Source organism: Microtus pennsylvanicus, chromosome 2 (genome assembly GCF_037038515.1).
Source record: "Microtus pennsylvanicus isolate mMicPen1 chromosome 2, mMicPen1.hap1, whole genome shotgun sequence".
In the NCBI taxonomy this organism is placed as follows: Eukaryota; Metazoa; Chordata; class Mammalia; order Rodentia; family Cricetidae; genus Microtus; species Microtus pennsylvanicus.
Window position 1 is genome coordinate 127,300,659 of NC_134580.1, and position 15,373 is coordinate 127,316,031.

General features: G+C 51.9%; 1 protein-coding gene across 1 annotated transcript in view; it reads left to right on the top strand.

Moving 5' to 3' along the window:
* The first annotated feature begins 558 nt into the window (after positions 1-558).
* Positions 559-15,373, top strand: part of Rspo4 (R-spondin 4) — a 39,649-nt gene continuing 24,834 nt past the window's right edge. The window contains exon 1 of the mRNA XM_075963869.1: positions 559-743. Within this exon, the coding sequence (XP_075819984.1) occupies positions 578-743 (166 nt within the window). The 5' untranslated portion in view covers positions 559-577. The remainder of the gene's footprint in view (positions 744-15,373) is intronic.

The following is a 15,373-nucleotide window of genomic DNA, read 5'->3' on the forward strand; positions in this document are numbered from 1 at the left end:
CCCCAAGGCTGCAGCAGGAATCGCTCAGGGCCTGGACCAGACAGTGTTGGGGACATCTAGAAAGAAAAGAGGGTGAAGCAGCGTGGTTCACACTCCCACCCCTGAGAGCCAAGGGATGGAGAGAGCCGCGCGAGCGGGCTGGATACCAGAGAGCCAGGTGTGGACAGCGCGCCAGAAAGGGGCCTAGCTCTTGGCAAGAGTGGAGTGTTGGAGGCCAGACAGTCAGGGGACAAACAGTTGGAACAGTAAAACAAGCCAGGAGGGTCCTGGGAGAAGGAGGGTAGGAACCAGAAGTGGCAGAGGGAGGGTGCTGCTGGAGGGTCTGAACGGGTGAGTGCGCAGTACTCCGTGGGAGTGTGTGTACCTGCAGTCGGCCTGTGCCCGTGCGCAGGGCGTGGGGTTGTGTGAGACGGGCAGGACCGCAGGCACCCGCACGGGCCCCCCGAGGGTTAAGCGCCGCCCAGCCGCCGGCTCCTCCCCGCCCCGGCCGCGCGGCCAAGCTGACGCCCTCACTCGACCCACCGCGCCCTGGGCGCACGGCGGGTCCCCGGTGACCGCAGCGACCAGCGACCCGCGGATGCGCAACGCGTGCCACGAACTGTCCCCGCACAGCGGCTGCCGGGCCGTCGGGGCGCCCGGGCGCCAGGAGCATCAGGCTGCCCAGATGCGGGCGCCACTCTGCCTGTTGTTGCTCCTCGCCCACGCGGTGGACATGCTCGCCCTGCACCGGAGGAAGAAGCAAGGTACAGATGTGGCTGAACTGTGGTGGGGTAGTTTGCCATGAAGCAGACTCGTGGTAGTCTGGCGGGCATCTGTCTGGTGCCCAATGCCTGGGCTGTTGACGCAGGGTTAGCACGGGGAGCTGTCGAGCAACCTGGACCTAGGAAGCAGAGAGAAGGTTGAGCTCACTGGCCCCAGCCTTCCTTCCGGTCGTGTCCCAAGGGTAAATCCATGGACACCAAAACCCAAGGAACCATCCTTGGGACCAAGGCACTAGAAAACAGAGCTAGTGGCTTAGAAGCCAGCTCAAACATCCTCGCTGGACCACAGGGTCCCATCAAGAGCAGTTGCTCCAGGGCCTACGTGAGGCTCTATTACTGTCCCTGACCCCTGCTATCATCCCCCACCTCCCCGAGAAGTGATCTGGGTGAGCCTCTCTGGTGATCTTTTCTGGATGACCTGGAAGAAGTTTGTCCCCTCTAGGATAGGAGCCTTGGAATTTATTTTTTTCCTTTGGGACCTGCTGGAACTCCTAAGAAACCTGAACCTGAGACTAACTGTGCCTGGACCCTGAAAACATTGTCTTTGGGGTCCTGGGCCACAGTTCCTCAGTGCCACAGTCAGATGTCTTTTGTAGGTGAGTTTGGGACTGTCCCTGCAGAGCCAGAGTTGGCAGACTCTGTGCTGGCAGGAGGAGCAAGATGACCAGCAAGCCCTAAAGCTGACTGGGGCAGGTTCTAGAACCCTTGATGCCTGTCTGTGAACCAACAGCCAAAGACTAACCACAGTGCCGAGAGTCTACCACACACTGTCTCCTCACATCCTTAAGACGCCCAGAGTGGCCGGCTCACTCTGTAGAGCTAGAACCCAAAGTGCGTGCAGGGTGCTTGGCTGAGTGGTCCCACAGGCAGGAGGAAGCTCCAGCTGAGAGCCAGGGTCAGAGAATGCTGAGGAGGAGAGTGTGAGAGTGGCCTTGCCCTTAGGGCTTCGAGTCCATCCGCGTGAAAAGCCTTCTGTGGAGGCGGTAGCCCCTGTAAGGGAGCAAGGTGCGCAGAGGGACGGTGGGAGAGCAGGTGTGAGGTGGGATGGCAGGCCATGGCCTAGGGGTCCGTCTTCTAAGGGAGGTGGACAAAGGGACGAAGAATAGAGAGGCAGGTAGACTTAGGGGTCTTGAAGGTTTCCCTCTGTGAGTGGCCTTCACTCTGCTGTCCAGAGCCTAGGCACTGGAGTCAGTCTGTCTGGAAGCGCATCGCTCCTTTGAAGGCTTGAGATGAGTGACTACAGCGGAGGCATTCAGGACTTCAGGTTTGCCTGCGTGGGATCCTTCACCGCACTGGTCCTCCAGAATGCTTCTCCGTTCTGAATCCTGTGTGAGATCCTTCACTTTGGTCCTCTAAAATGCTTCTCCATTCTGAAACGATATTTTAAATCCTTTCCTTTTACCAGCTTATCTTTAAAATGGGAATAGATTTCCGTCTCCATCAGGAGGACCATAACTATGATGACGTGAGGTAAGGTAGAGGGTTCCCTGCCTCTGCCGGCACCTTGTGGTCCTTGTCACCATAAATCATCCCAGGCTCTTGTCTGTTGTGTCATTAGCTACTTCCAGAAGCCCAATGAATGCAGGGAGAGGTGCTTACTTTCTAGAGAGAAAACAAGTTCAGCAATTCAGACAGGGGGATTGACTTGTCTAAAGCTGCACAGCCGATGAGCAGGCTGAGATCGTAGGATCAGATCCTAGCATCTCAGAGCTAAGATGATAGGGTGTTGTGAGGTCCTGTGAGCTGGATTGGTCTTCTTTTCTCAGAACCTCAGTTTACCTCACTAGAGGGAAACGTAGTTAGACTTCTGAGATGCTTCTCACTAATCAAAGGAAGAGAGGGGTTGTGAAAATCCTTTGTTCCTTTTCATTAGCCCAGCTCACTAGCAGCTGCTCAGAACTTGCCACAGAGAGATGCTCTTTGCATTGGTCCCGCTAGATGGAAATGCTGCTTTTGAGCCTCGGGTGCGCCCACCTGCCCAGCATCTTCAGCGAGGTTGTGACTGTGTCATGTGAAGCAAAGCCTTGGGCTTCAGTCTCTCTCCTGACCCATTCATGCCACGTGACCTTGGATGAGAGGGTTTCTTCTCTGCTTCTGCCAAGAGTCTCAGTTTCCCCCTTGGCACGGAGGTGGAGGCTACGTAACTCTAGAGCCTGTTCTGCAAGGCAGTCACAGTTGCCATGGCCAAGTAGGTTTGGGAAATGTAGGGTTTGGTAGAGTTCTTGGCTGTGCAGTTTTATCAGAGCTCAGGAAGAGGTGGTGGAGAGGGACTTACCTCTCCCATACCTAGGCATACACAAGAGGACCATTTCTCAGACATGCCTTGGAAGGCATATGGTCCTCAGGGGCTAGCTGACTTTGGCCCTCTGATCTGACTTTGGTGAGAGAATGTGTGTTTTAGATGCTCGGATATTGACAGTGCCTCGCTCGCTCATTCCCTCACTAGCTCACTCATCTATTCCTGTAGTGTTACAGAGCAGCCTCCCAGCCAGGTTGTGTCAGAAGCCTGGAGGATGCTAAGCTGAGACATCCAAGGCAGCAGGAGGCTCCTTGCTTTCCTGAGCCGCCTCCCCCACACCCTGCCCTTGACCTCAATCTTTGGCCCAGTATCCAGCCATGGGGAAGGACCTGCTTACCCCAGCTTAATCTGTGCTGCCTCCCATGGGGTTCACTTCTCATGGACCTAGGCTCCTCTGGCTCCAGCGTCATCACTGGGTTTTTGATGAAACCTAATTTTTCTATTTCTACAAAACAGAATGAAAGAAAAGGCTTAAAAGAAGTTCTTGGACCTCAAGTGTCTCTTACAAAACACTTTGATTAATTAAGTATAAATGAATTAGAACCAGATGGCGACATTTCTCTTGAAATGAACTGGTGTGCCTGGCAGTGGGGCAGTGGAGCAAAATGAGGGGACTTGTCGGGCGGTGGTGGCGCACGCCTTTAATCCCAGCACTTGGGAGGCAGAGGCAGGCGGATCTCTGTGAGTTTGAGGAGAGCCTGGTCTACAAGAGCTAGTTCCAGGACAGCTAGGGATGTGACACAGGGAAACCCTGCCTTGAAAAAAAAATGAGAGGACTCTAGGTTGTGTCCCCTGTTCCCAGATCTAGAGCTTCCGTAGGGAGGAGATAAGGCTGGGGTCCAAATCCTCTGTCCTCTCCTACACTGGGCATGAGAACTTGGGCGGTCCACGCACTTTCTCTGATATGTGTTTCCCTCATCTGTGAAGTGGGAGCCACTGAACCTGCCTTCTTGGGTAGCAGGAAAAATTTACCGTCACCCCAGAGGGAAAGTACATGAAGGCTTCTTAGGGCAGAGAGGGCTGGGCAGAGGGTACCGCCTGAGTGTTGACTTCCCCATGACCCTGTTCCCTTGAGCCATTTGATTTACTGTGGCAGGTGCAAGGAATACCATGTGCAAAGCCTGAACGGCAGCACTGGCCCCGGATGCAGATCCAGAGTGGGGGTTAACACCTGGGCAGGCAAGTGACAGATGGCACAGACCACCTGGGCCTCTTGTCTATGGGTAGGAGTGTGGCTGGATGCAGAACAAGATGTGTTGCCTGAGAGATGGTACGCAGATGGAGCCGGCTCGGATGGACATTGGCGTGGCTCTGAAAAGAAAGCCTGTTCCCTTGGGGCAGAGTGAGGTGATGCCTTCATGGGTGCTGAGGGATGGGGTGGGTGAATCTTGACCTGAGACCTGGGTCTCTCGGGAAAACAGCAACTGGTTAAGTCTAGGAAGCAGAAGCCTGCACACAAGGCAAACAGGCAGCTGATCCTGAGCTCCTCACCTGGCCTGTCCCTCCTCAGCCACTCTGAAGCCAGCCTGTGTACAAAGGGAGGGGGAGGAGTTTTCCATTATCCTGCCATGGCCTTGGGAGGCCGTCCAGACACCCTCCCCATTCCCAGTCACCAGGGCTGCAGAGACCACAGAGAGAGCTGGCCGTGTACTGGGACCCTGAATAGGGGATGGACTTCCTTTTCCATGCTTTTTGGCAAACCCGTTTTTCAGGCAAGGCAGTGAAGGGGCAGTGGCCTGTGGAGAACTCCCAACAGCTGAGTTGGGGCACAGAACCAAAGCTTAGGAGACACCCCAGCCTGTGCCTAAATCAATCAAGGACTGACGGTCAGGTCTCGGTGAGCCTTAGCATGTCATCAAGCAGTGGCAGCAGGTAGCGACCTGCAGGAGGAGGGGGAGCCTGGCTGCGTTAGGGACCACATGGTGGGAAGGAGATGGGAGCCCCACTGTGGACAGAGCTAGTGTTGGGTCATGGAGGGATTTGGGGTACCATATTTGCTGAGCTCCCATGTCCAGACTCTGCTGGGTCCTAAAGACAGCAGGGGTGGACACTGCACTGTCACTGATGTCATAACACCCAGCAAGTCCCTAAAGCCCATCAGGGATAATGCTATGGCAGGGCTCTAGTCCTCTTCAGCCCAGCCTTGACAGGCAGTCTCAGCTGGGGACTCCAAGAAGGGACATTGCTTGGGGACTCTGGGGCTCCAAGAGGAGACATTGCTGAGCTGGAGTGTGTAAGAGGTTTGCTGTCCCTTATGAAGGGATTCACACCTGAGATATGAAGCCTTGGCAGTGAGCAGTCAACTAAGTACGTTGCAAGGCATGTTTTAATGAATGGCATGGAATAGAACAGGACAGAAGGGAACAGAACAGGGCGGAAGAAAAAGTAGAATGGAGTTGGAGGTTGTTTCTGTAAAGAACTAGAGTCAATATTCTAGGTTTTGTGAACCACCCGGGATCATGCCAGAGGCCATGGCATACCAGACTCTCTGCAGAAACTGGCAGAGTGCTTTTCCAGTGTTGAGAAGGGTAGCGATGCTTGCTTATGTGTAGGGCTGTATGCACAGACAGGTATGTGCAATTGCACATGGATATGTGGTGTGTGTTCTCATGAGTGTGTGTACAGCGTGAATGTTAATATGGAATATTTTTCTATTTGTGTGCATGTTTGTGATGCGCATGCCAATGTTATGCGCATGTTTATATGTATGCACACTCACATGTGTGTGCATGACTGTGAAGGCTGTCAGGTCTCCTGCTCATTGGCTCTCTATGGAAACAGTTCCTCACTGAGCCTGGGGCTTGCAATTCTGACTAGTCCAGCTCGCTAGCTTGCCTGGAGGATTCTCTGCCTCTACCTCCTGAGTACTGGGATCACAAGTGAGTCACCACACCTGCCTGGGTTTTCATGGGTTCTGGAGACCCGAATCCAGGTTTCCAGACTTGCACCGGCCTCTGAAAGTGTGAGTGCGTCCTTCCCATTAACAGAACATGGATGCCATTCCCCCAGCTGTGCCTGTCGGAGGCCCTCAACCCTTCCCACGCTGACCTAATAAGAGGACAGATGTAAGATGCAGGACTCTGTGAAGGTATTAAGGTCCGTTTTTTCCCCAAGAGGGGACCAAGGCCCAATGGACCACGTGGCATTATCCAGAAGTGTCTCCCTCCTGGGGACACCTACACAGGATGCTCAACAGAACGGCAAGTGTCAGACAGGCAAGGACCTGTGACAAGACTGTGACAGGCCTGGGTTCCCATCCTCCTCTCCCTACAGCCATGCTCCCGAATGCCACTGCTGTCAGGACAACGGGGCCAGTGAATAACATCTGACTGTACAGTGTCCTGGAGGTCACTGCTTGTGGCCCATCTGGAAGACACAAGGCACTCAGCTAGTATTGATGACTGCCATGAATCATGGGAGACTGGCGTCTTGAGTATGTGGAATGCTTAGAACTAATGTCACACACGCCCTAACACCAGCTGAGGATCTTAAGCAGCTGTGGTGAGTCCAGCCGAGGTAGCTCTGAGGAAGCTAGGTTCTTAGGATGAAGTTGGTGCTCTGTGCTGTGTGATGTGGCCTAGTGAGCCACCCTCTCTGAGCATCTGCACTCCCTCTATAGGGACCTGAGAGGGTGATAGTGAACATGGGGATAGCGAGGGTGACAGCTCGCACACTAACTCACTACTGGGCACACCATGAACCCACAAGTAACTAGCTGTGTGTTCCCAAGTGAAGCCATCAGCATCTGATGCCTTGTTCTCCATTGTACGACAAGCTGGAACCCTCGCTCCTGGCCTCTGAGCCGCTCAGCTCCTAAACGCCCACACATTGGCCACAGGTGTCTACAAAATCTTTGTGTGCTGACTGTATTTGTTTTCTGTCATTATTTTTTAAATTGCTAAAAAAAAAAATCACTTGGATTTTAAATGTTCCTCTTAAAAGTCTACTTCACTTCTCTTCTGTTTCCTCTGTGTGCGTGCCTTGCCTGTGTTGGTGTGTGCCCCTCATGCATGCTTGATACTGGCGGAGGCCAGAAGAGGGCGCCCATTCCCCTAGAACTGGAATTGCAGGCAGTTGTGAGCTGCCTTGTCGTTGCTAGGAATCAAACCCAGGTGCTCTGACAGAGCAGCCAGGGCTCTTAACCACCAAGCCGTCTCTCTAGCCACTCTTTTTAAATTTCAAATCTTGATTTAGACATTAAAGTTAGCTTCAATCTGTACTACTTATTCATTTAAAAGTAATGTATTAGAATGTACTTGAAAAGTGAATTTTTATTTTACTTTTACATTTTAGGTTTTGACTTTTATCTGATTGTTTTAAATTTGTTTTAAGTGCCATCTTATTTTAGAATTGTTGATTGATTTTTCATTTCCATATTTTAGGGATTTTGTGTGTTTATATGCGTACATGTGTGTGCATGCTTGTGAAGAGATATGCACACACATAGTGGCGAGAGGCCAACCTTAGCCGCCATCTCCTTTGTCTTTGGAGACAGGGTCTCCCACTGGGACCTGGAACTTGCTGTTTTGTAGGATAGGCAGGGTGGTTACTGAGCCCCAGGGATCTGCCTGTCTCTGCCACCACACCCAGGTGCCTAGGACTCGAACTCAGATCCTTGTGTTTGCAAGGCAAGCAGTTGACTGACTGAGCTATTTCCTCCGCCTCATTTTAGTGTCTTACTTTAATTAAAATAGTTTTTAGTTTTCCAATTTAATTTTTGCTCCCCTCCACTCCTCTTTTACTGGGCTTCCTGATTTTCTTCCTGTCAGTTTTGTGGGCTCCCTTAGTGGCACCTGCTTACTGACCCATCTTAACATTGAAGAGTCTCTTGGAGCTCATCCATTTGTCTCGACAGTTTATCAGTCTTGTGGAAAGCAGTCACCAGGAGGCATGGTGCTGCCGTGGTCAGATCCAGTCGCCACATAACATGGTGTTGCTATAGTCAAATCCACTAATCCTGTCTTAATTTGTATAGATTTAAAAGTATTTTTAGCGACTTTTTTAATTTTTCTTTTTACATATTTTGGAAGGGACGGGATTGTTCTGCCTTATGGCCCGAGTTGGGTTTGGTCTTAGGGAGAGCATTTCGGAAGGCCCTGTGGATGTTACAGAGATGTGAGCCAGGGGCTACATCCATGGCACCTTTTCCCTTAAGCTTCCTCCTCTGATCATCAGGTGCTGCTGGGTCTCAAGAATGCAGGTGTTCCTGCATGTGTCCCTCCCCTGCCTTGAGAGACAGGTCACCTTGGCTTAAGTGGCAGCCCTCCCCAAGTGGAGGGGTATCCCCAGCTAGCAGCTTGCATTTGGTTCAGTGGCCCTGGTGTGGAGATGTCTTCTTCACCCGCATCCAAAATTAAGGCACATTGAGGACATTTGTTGGCAACGTGGACTTCAGAAGGTCTGGGGACTGGAGCTTGTGCCCACATGCAAACAGGTCGAAATCAAAGACACCCAGGAGCTGGGCCTCTTGCCAAGTCCTGCTTGGCTTGACTTCCCTAACTCCTGCTCATTGCACACAGTGGTGTCTAGCCCTGGGGACCCTGGGCCCTGGGCCCACCCTGTTTTTCAGTAACAGTTCCCGCCTTTTAGAGTACCACCAGGCAGAAATGGACAGGGAGAAGCTGGAGTTTCTACTCTAGTCCGCATCCCATGGCTCTTTGCTGTACATGTGCAAACGGCCCCTTACCACCCTCAGTCCCTCTCGTCCGTGCAAATAGAGTATGCCGAACCCACACCTTGCAGGGTTGTGATGGGGAGCACAGGGCTTGTCCTGGCCCGATGTTCCTGCAGTGTATCACCTGTGAAACGAGGGAGCCTGGGTGTCAGTCCCAGGCTTTAGAACAGAGGATGTGTAATTTGCTTCAAAACCATCACCAGAGGGAACCTGAACTAAGACTTGGTCTCAGCAGCATGGTGCTCAGGAGGCAGCAGCAGGTACAAGAGGCAGGACTCGAATCCATGACTGGGGGGAGGGGTCGTGGCTGGGGCATGGGTAGAGGAGGTTTCAAGAGGGACAGCCATGAGTGTCTTAGAGCTTCTACTGACACAATGAAACACCATGACCAAAACTCAGTTGGGGAGGAAAGAGTTAATTTGGCTCACACTTCCCTATCAGTTGATCACTGAAGGAAGACAGGACAGGAACTCAACCAGGGCAGGAACCTGGAGGCAGGAGCTGATGCAGAGGCCATGGATGGGTGCTGCTTACTTGCTTGCTCCTCATGGCTTGCTCAACCTAATTTCTTATAGAACCCAGGACCACCAGCCCAGGGCTGACACCACCTACCATGGCTGGGCCCTCCCCCTTCAATCACTAGTTAAGAAAATGCCCTACAGGCTTGCCTATAGCCTCTTATGGAGATTTTTCTAACTGTGCTTCATTCAGATGACTTTAGCTTGTGTCAAGTTGGTATCAAACTAGCCAGTGCAATGAATCTCTATGACAAGGTCCCCTTGGAACTAAGGACGGGAGGTAAATCTGCTGGGTGTGACACTGTGGACACAGCCATCTACCTTTTAATTCGCTTGACACACAAGCAAACTTGCTGGAGCTGTTAGGGTACGCACATGACCCCACAGAGACCACCACTCACATATGCGATCAGCATTTATTTCCAGCATGCTGGGGTCAGCCACACAACAAAATGGCAGCAACCCCCAGAGAAGCTCACAGGCTTTTATACACAGCTCCGGAAATTCCAGAAACAGTTAGGTCCTCTCCCACAAACCTGATTAGCTGAGCAAGTAATAATTACACTAATACATTTCTGATTGACCAGGGCTTGTCTGGGCAAGTCCTCACCTCCCAGCCTGAATCCAGAAAACTTGACACCATCCAAGCATATACCTCGAGATCACACACAAGGCCACATACAATGTAACTGTTTCTAATAGTTCTGTTGTATTGTTTAGGGAAAAACAAGAAAAAAAACCCCTGCCTGTTCTGTCAACAGGGTTTTGTTTTTAATATTTTTAATGCAGAACTTGGGCAAATCAAAGACAGTTAGCCCACCCTAGTGGTCTGGGCCCCCACCCTCTAACCTTAGCACTTGCTCTTCCTCCCTTGGTCACTGCCCTCTGATCTCTCCAGCCTGAGGACCTTCTACTTGCTGATTCCTCTACTAAGAATGTATATTCCAGAGTAGCTTTGGAACCCCACTCCCTTCCGGATGGAAACTCCCATTGTTTCCATCTTGTCTAGTGGAATGTCTGTTCACTGAGGCCTCCCCTTGCCTTTAACAGTATTTGACACAAAACAGTAATCCCTTGGTATCCCACCACCTCAAGACGCCCATTCTGCAAGTGTTAAGTCCCGTGTATAAGACAGCGTATGGGCATGTATGGTTGTTTGAATGAGAATGGCCCCCTATAGGCTCATATATTTGAATGTTTGATCCCTAGTTGGCGGAACTGTTTGGGAAGGACTAGGAGGTGTGTCATGGGGATTTGAGGTTTGGCAGTTTCTGAAAAGCCCACACCATTCCCAGTTAGCTCTCTCTGCCCCGTGCTTGTGGATCAAGATGTAAGTGAGCTTCCAACGCTGCTCCTGTGCCATGCCTGCCCGCCTGCTGCTCTGTCCCCTGCCAAGATGTCATGGACTCAACCCTCTGGAACCCTGAGCCACAAATTAAATGCTTTTTAAAATGTATTTATTTATTTATTTATTTGGGGTTTTTGAGACAGGGTTTCTCTGTGTAGCCCTGGCTGTCCTAGAGCTCACAGAGATCCCCCTGCCTCTGCCTCCCGAGTGCTGGGATTAAAAGTGTGTGCAGTCACCACCAGACTTTGTCTTTGACTTTGTCTTGGCCATGGTGTTTTATCACAACAATTGAAAAGTAAGTTAGATACCTTGTAACCTTGAGATCATAAACAAGGCCGCATAACAATGTTGTTGTGTTAGGAGCGGTGGGCTACTTTCCCAGCACCCGGCAGCCCACACGGCTAGCTTTACCGGAAATAATTACACAGAAACTGTATTCTTTTAAACACCACTTGGCCCATTCTACCTAGCCCTTTTTCGGCTAACTCTCGCACCTGGATTAGCCCTCCCCCATCACAATGTAGCTGTTCATAAATAGTTCTGTTATTTTGTTTAGGGAATAACAAGAAAAAGTCTCTGCCTGTTCTGCCCAGTCGTATTTTTTTCTTAATGTTTTCAATACTGAGCCTGGATAAGTCAACTCCAGTAAACCCTCTGTAGACAGTGTGTGTGGCTGGCCTATTCTTCACAGCTGTAGAGTGGGGATCTGGGGTCTGAGACCAGGTTGGTTAAAGCCAAGACCTTGTATTCCCGCTTCTGTCTTCTGCATCTCACCCCTCAGCCAGCCTGACTAAGCCTCAGCTCCAGGGCCCTGTGATGGTGAAGTATGTGTTACCTGGAGTGGCAGAGACCCACCCTTTGTCAGTCAGAGCTAGCCTCTGAGTCGGGGGCTGTGCCCACATCCAGATGGGGAGGAAAAGGGAGCTGGAGAGATGAAGTCCAAAGCACACATTCAGATCCAAGGGTCTCAGCCCTGGATCCCAAGGATTCGCTGTGTGCCTCTAAAAAGAGTTCCTATTCTTCACTGAGGACCCTTTATTGATGGAGCCCCCTCAGGAAAATGCTGTCATCTACTGTGCCCCATCTCCTCTCGTGGAGTGGCTGGTGCTGCGGTCTTTTTCAGTTTGCCTATCCAGTAGGTCACAGAAATATTTTGCACTAGTGTGTGCAGGTCCCTGATGGGGTACAGAGCAGCAATGGCAGAGAAGCCATGGTGGGGGAAACTGTTCGCAATAGAGAAGCTGAAGATAAAGACGGAGTAGCCAAGCATGTTCCCCAATACCCTGAGGGGCTCTCATTATACCCTGAAAGCTTCACCCAGTTCTCATTAGGGGACCGAGTCTTTTGCCCATTATACTCCTCCTCACATGGCCATCCCCCTTGCCGCAGCCAGGGCTCTCCCTATGGGAAGATAGCTGTGTCAGGTTTTACTTCGCTCACGGTTCTGTGGGTTCCAGTCCCAGTGGGGCAGCTCTGTTGCTTTGGGCCCCTGGTGGGGTATGTGGTAGCTATGGTGGAGAGCCCATGGTGTGGGAAACTGCTCACCTAACAAGGGAGAAGCTGAAGAGGAAGATGGGGAGGCCAAGCATGTGCCCAATATTCTGAGGGTGTCATTAGATCCTGCCACCACAAGGCTCCCCCATCTCTCCTTAGGGGACCAAGTCTCTCACATTCGGATCTTTGGGGATGACGGCCCAACTTTAACACTGATTGCATGTTGTGTGCAGAAAGGGTAGGGATAGAATTGCTTGCTAATGTCACCTCCAGAAATCCTGCAGTTGGAAAACCCAGGTCCTATCTCGGTGAGTAGAGGGGAGGGGCTGTGCCAGGCACACCTGTGCAGATGGCAGGTGTCCCAAGGTGGGACTCTGAAGCCTTACACCCCTCCAGGTAGGAATCACCATCTCGAATCAATCTCAGTCACCACCATTGGTTTCCCTATACTCAGATGATAAATTGGCCAAATGATGACAACATGGCTGTCCCACCTGTCCCATCCCCTCCACCTCTTACTAGTTTGCTCATCCTCAGTGGATCAAGGTAGACAGCAAATGTGAGTTTAATTGGGGTGTGGCATCTCAATCTCTCCATCCTTCGGGCCCCTCCAGACCAGAAGCTCACCTGCACGTGGGGACTGGGGACATGTCTACTGGTCCATTCTGTAGCAAGCTTTCTTGTTGAACTATCTTTGGACCTCCAGCCCACAAATAATGACCTGGAGACTTATTAATTATGAAATCTTGACCTTAGCTTAGGTTTTCCCCTACCTAGCTCTTATAACTTAATTAACTCATATTTTTTAAACTACATTCTGCAGTGTGGCTCTGTTACCTCTCAGTACGGCGCATCTGATTTGCTCTGAGTCTGCTGGAGAAATTGCGCACTTAGATTCCTCCTTTCAGTTTCTCTCTCTCTCTGCCTGGAAGTCCCACCTATTTTCTCCTTCCTACCTATTGGCCATTTAGCTCTTTATTACACCAGTCAGAAGGTGCCTTAGGAAGAGACAAATATTCCGCACCACTGGTCACTGCTGGGTCATCCCTTTGTGCTCTGTGAACAGGCACCCATAGACTGGAGAGGTGCAAGGGAGGAGATGAAAGGCAGCAAAGAGAGCTGGTCCCCTCCTGGAAAGTCCGGGTGTTCCGAGCAGACCACACAGGGCGTCACACTGGACCTTACGTCTGAGGGCATTGATCCCTATCTTACAGGAAAGGAAGGAAGCTGAGGCTTAAGGACGATCATCTGGGTTAGAACTCAGGGCATCTGCCTCTGCAGCCTGTGTTCCTGGCTACCCTAAGCTCTGCCCTCCTCTGCTCCTGCCATCAGCCCAGCTGGACTTCAGGGGCACCCAAGCCTCTGGGCTTCTCTGGAGATAAACTAAAGGAATAGAAGGCTAGGCATGAGGTCCTCCCCTTACCCATCCTGGACTCGCATTTCCCAGCGTGGGCAGCTGGAGGGCTCTGGCCCCCACATTGCTGTACTCCGTACTCCAGCTGGACTCTGTGATGACCTAGAAAGCTCAGAGAGGAACTTAGACCACCCTCTGAGTGGCACAGAGGCACAGAGCCCCAAAGGGAGCCAGAGCGCAGGGCCTCAAGGTCATCCAGCAGACACCCATTTAGCACCTGTGTGTACCAGGCATCGCTATCACAGAAGCAGCGCTTGACGACAATGACATACACAGCAGTCCCTTCCCTACATCATGGAAAGCTTGTCAGTGTTCACTGCGTGACAGGGCTGTGGACTCTGAATTGATCTCTAGGACAGTTCCATGATTCATTCTCTCTCTCTCTCTCTCTCTCTCTCTCTCTCTCTCTCTCTCTCTCTCTCTCTTCCTCTCTCCCTCCCTCCCCCTTCCTTCTTCCTCCCCCCACCTCTGTGTGTGTGTGTGTGTGTGTGTGTACTGAGTGGGTGTGCAGCTATACATGTGTGTCGGTGTATGTAGAGGGCATGTCAATCTCATGTCATTCCTCAAGCGTCATCCCTCTTGGGTTTTTTTAAACAGGGTCTCTCACAGACCCTGGAGCTCACCAGTTAAACTCAACTGGTTGACCAGCAAGCTCCAGGGATCCTCCTTGTCCCCACCTGGCAACACTGGGGTTACAAGCTTGCACCATGTCCCTCTTTTTGTGCGGGTTATAGGATTGACCCGGATCTCTATGCTTGTGCAGTAGGCACGTACTGACCAAGCTGCCTCCATGACGCACACCCTTGTATTATCAGTTTCTTCTTATATGGTTTTACATATTTGACACACAGGCAGGCCAGCTGATTCTCCAACAGTTTCCCCTCAGGGTAGCTCTGTGGTGATTCTGCACTGGCAGCTCTCAGAAGGCTGAGCTGTGGGGAGATAACCTGGGAGAAGCCAGCTGGTGCTTCCCACATTACCTAGCTTCCTCTCTCAGCATGATCACCCTGCGAGGCCCCAGGAAGTGGAGTCCTGTCTCTGCCTCACTGGTTGCTCTGTGTGCCAGGCCTCCCACCAGGGACACCAGTCTCACTTCTCCTGTTGAGTGGCCAACAGAGCGCTGTGCACCTGGTGGTCCAGAGTGGTCCTGCAGAGATGGGAGGAGAGACTGGATTTGGGACACTCAGCCTGTGCTGGCCTGTACCCTGCACCCTACCAGAAGGTCAGGCAGGGGCACTGTTGAGCAAAGGCCAAAGCTTTCTCCATGCTGCACTCGGGGGGGGGGGGCACCTCAATCAGAGCTGATCACAGATATCAGTGCTCACCAGCCATGTCCCGGGGCACACGGGGACCCAAACAGTCCTTCTCTTTCCTGTCATTTGAGGCTTAGCAGGGATGGTCCACAACCAAGGTCTCTCCTGTAGCTAGAGAGTGACCCCCAACCACTGTCCCTTAGCCACTGTCCCCTGATTTCATTGATCTGTTCCATGGCTGCTGGGAGGAGTGGAAAGGCAGAGGGGCGGGCCAGGCCCAGGCAGGCATTGCTGCTCCTGCCCTCATTTGGCAAGGTTTCTATCTCTGTTAAGGTCAGGTGCCCGGCGGCCCTTAGCATGGCACTAGGAAGACTTCTCAAGATCTTGTTGAGGGGCCTGTGGCCCTCACTATGTGGAAGCTTGAAGATGCAGCTGATGGTACAACCCCAAGGTTAAGCCTTTGGATTCTGCTGGATGTGTAACCTCTCGAGGTCCCATCCTGGTGCTGAGAAGAAACTAGTGGCCTGAAAGCCCCTAAGCCTGCCCTCCCTGGGAGCCTCCAAGCCGGGAGCTATCTCCAGAGCCTGGATGGTGCAATCTGCCCCCCAGGCA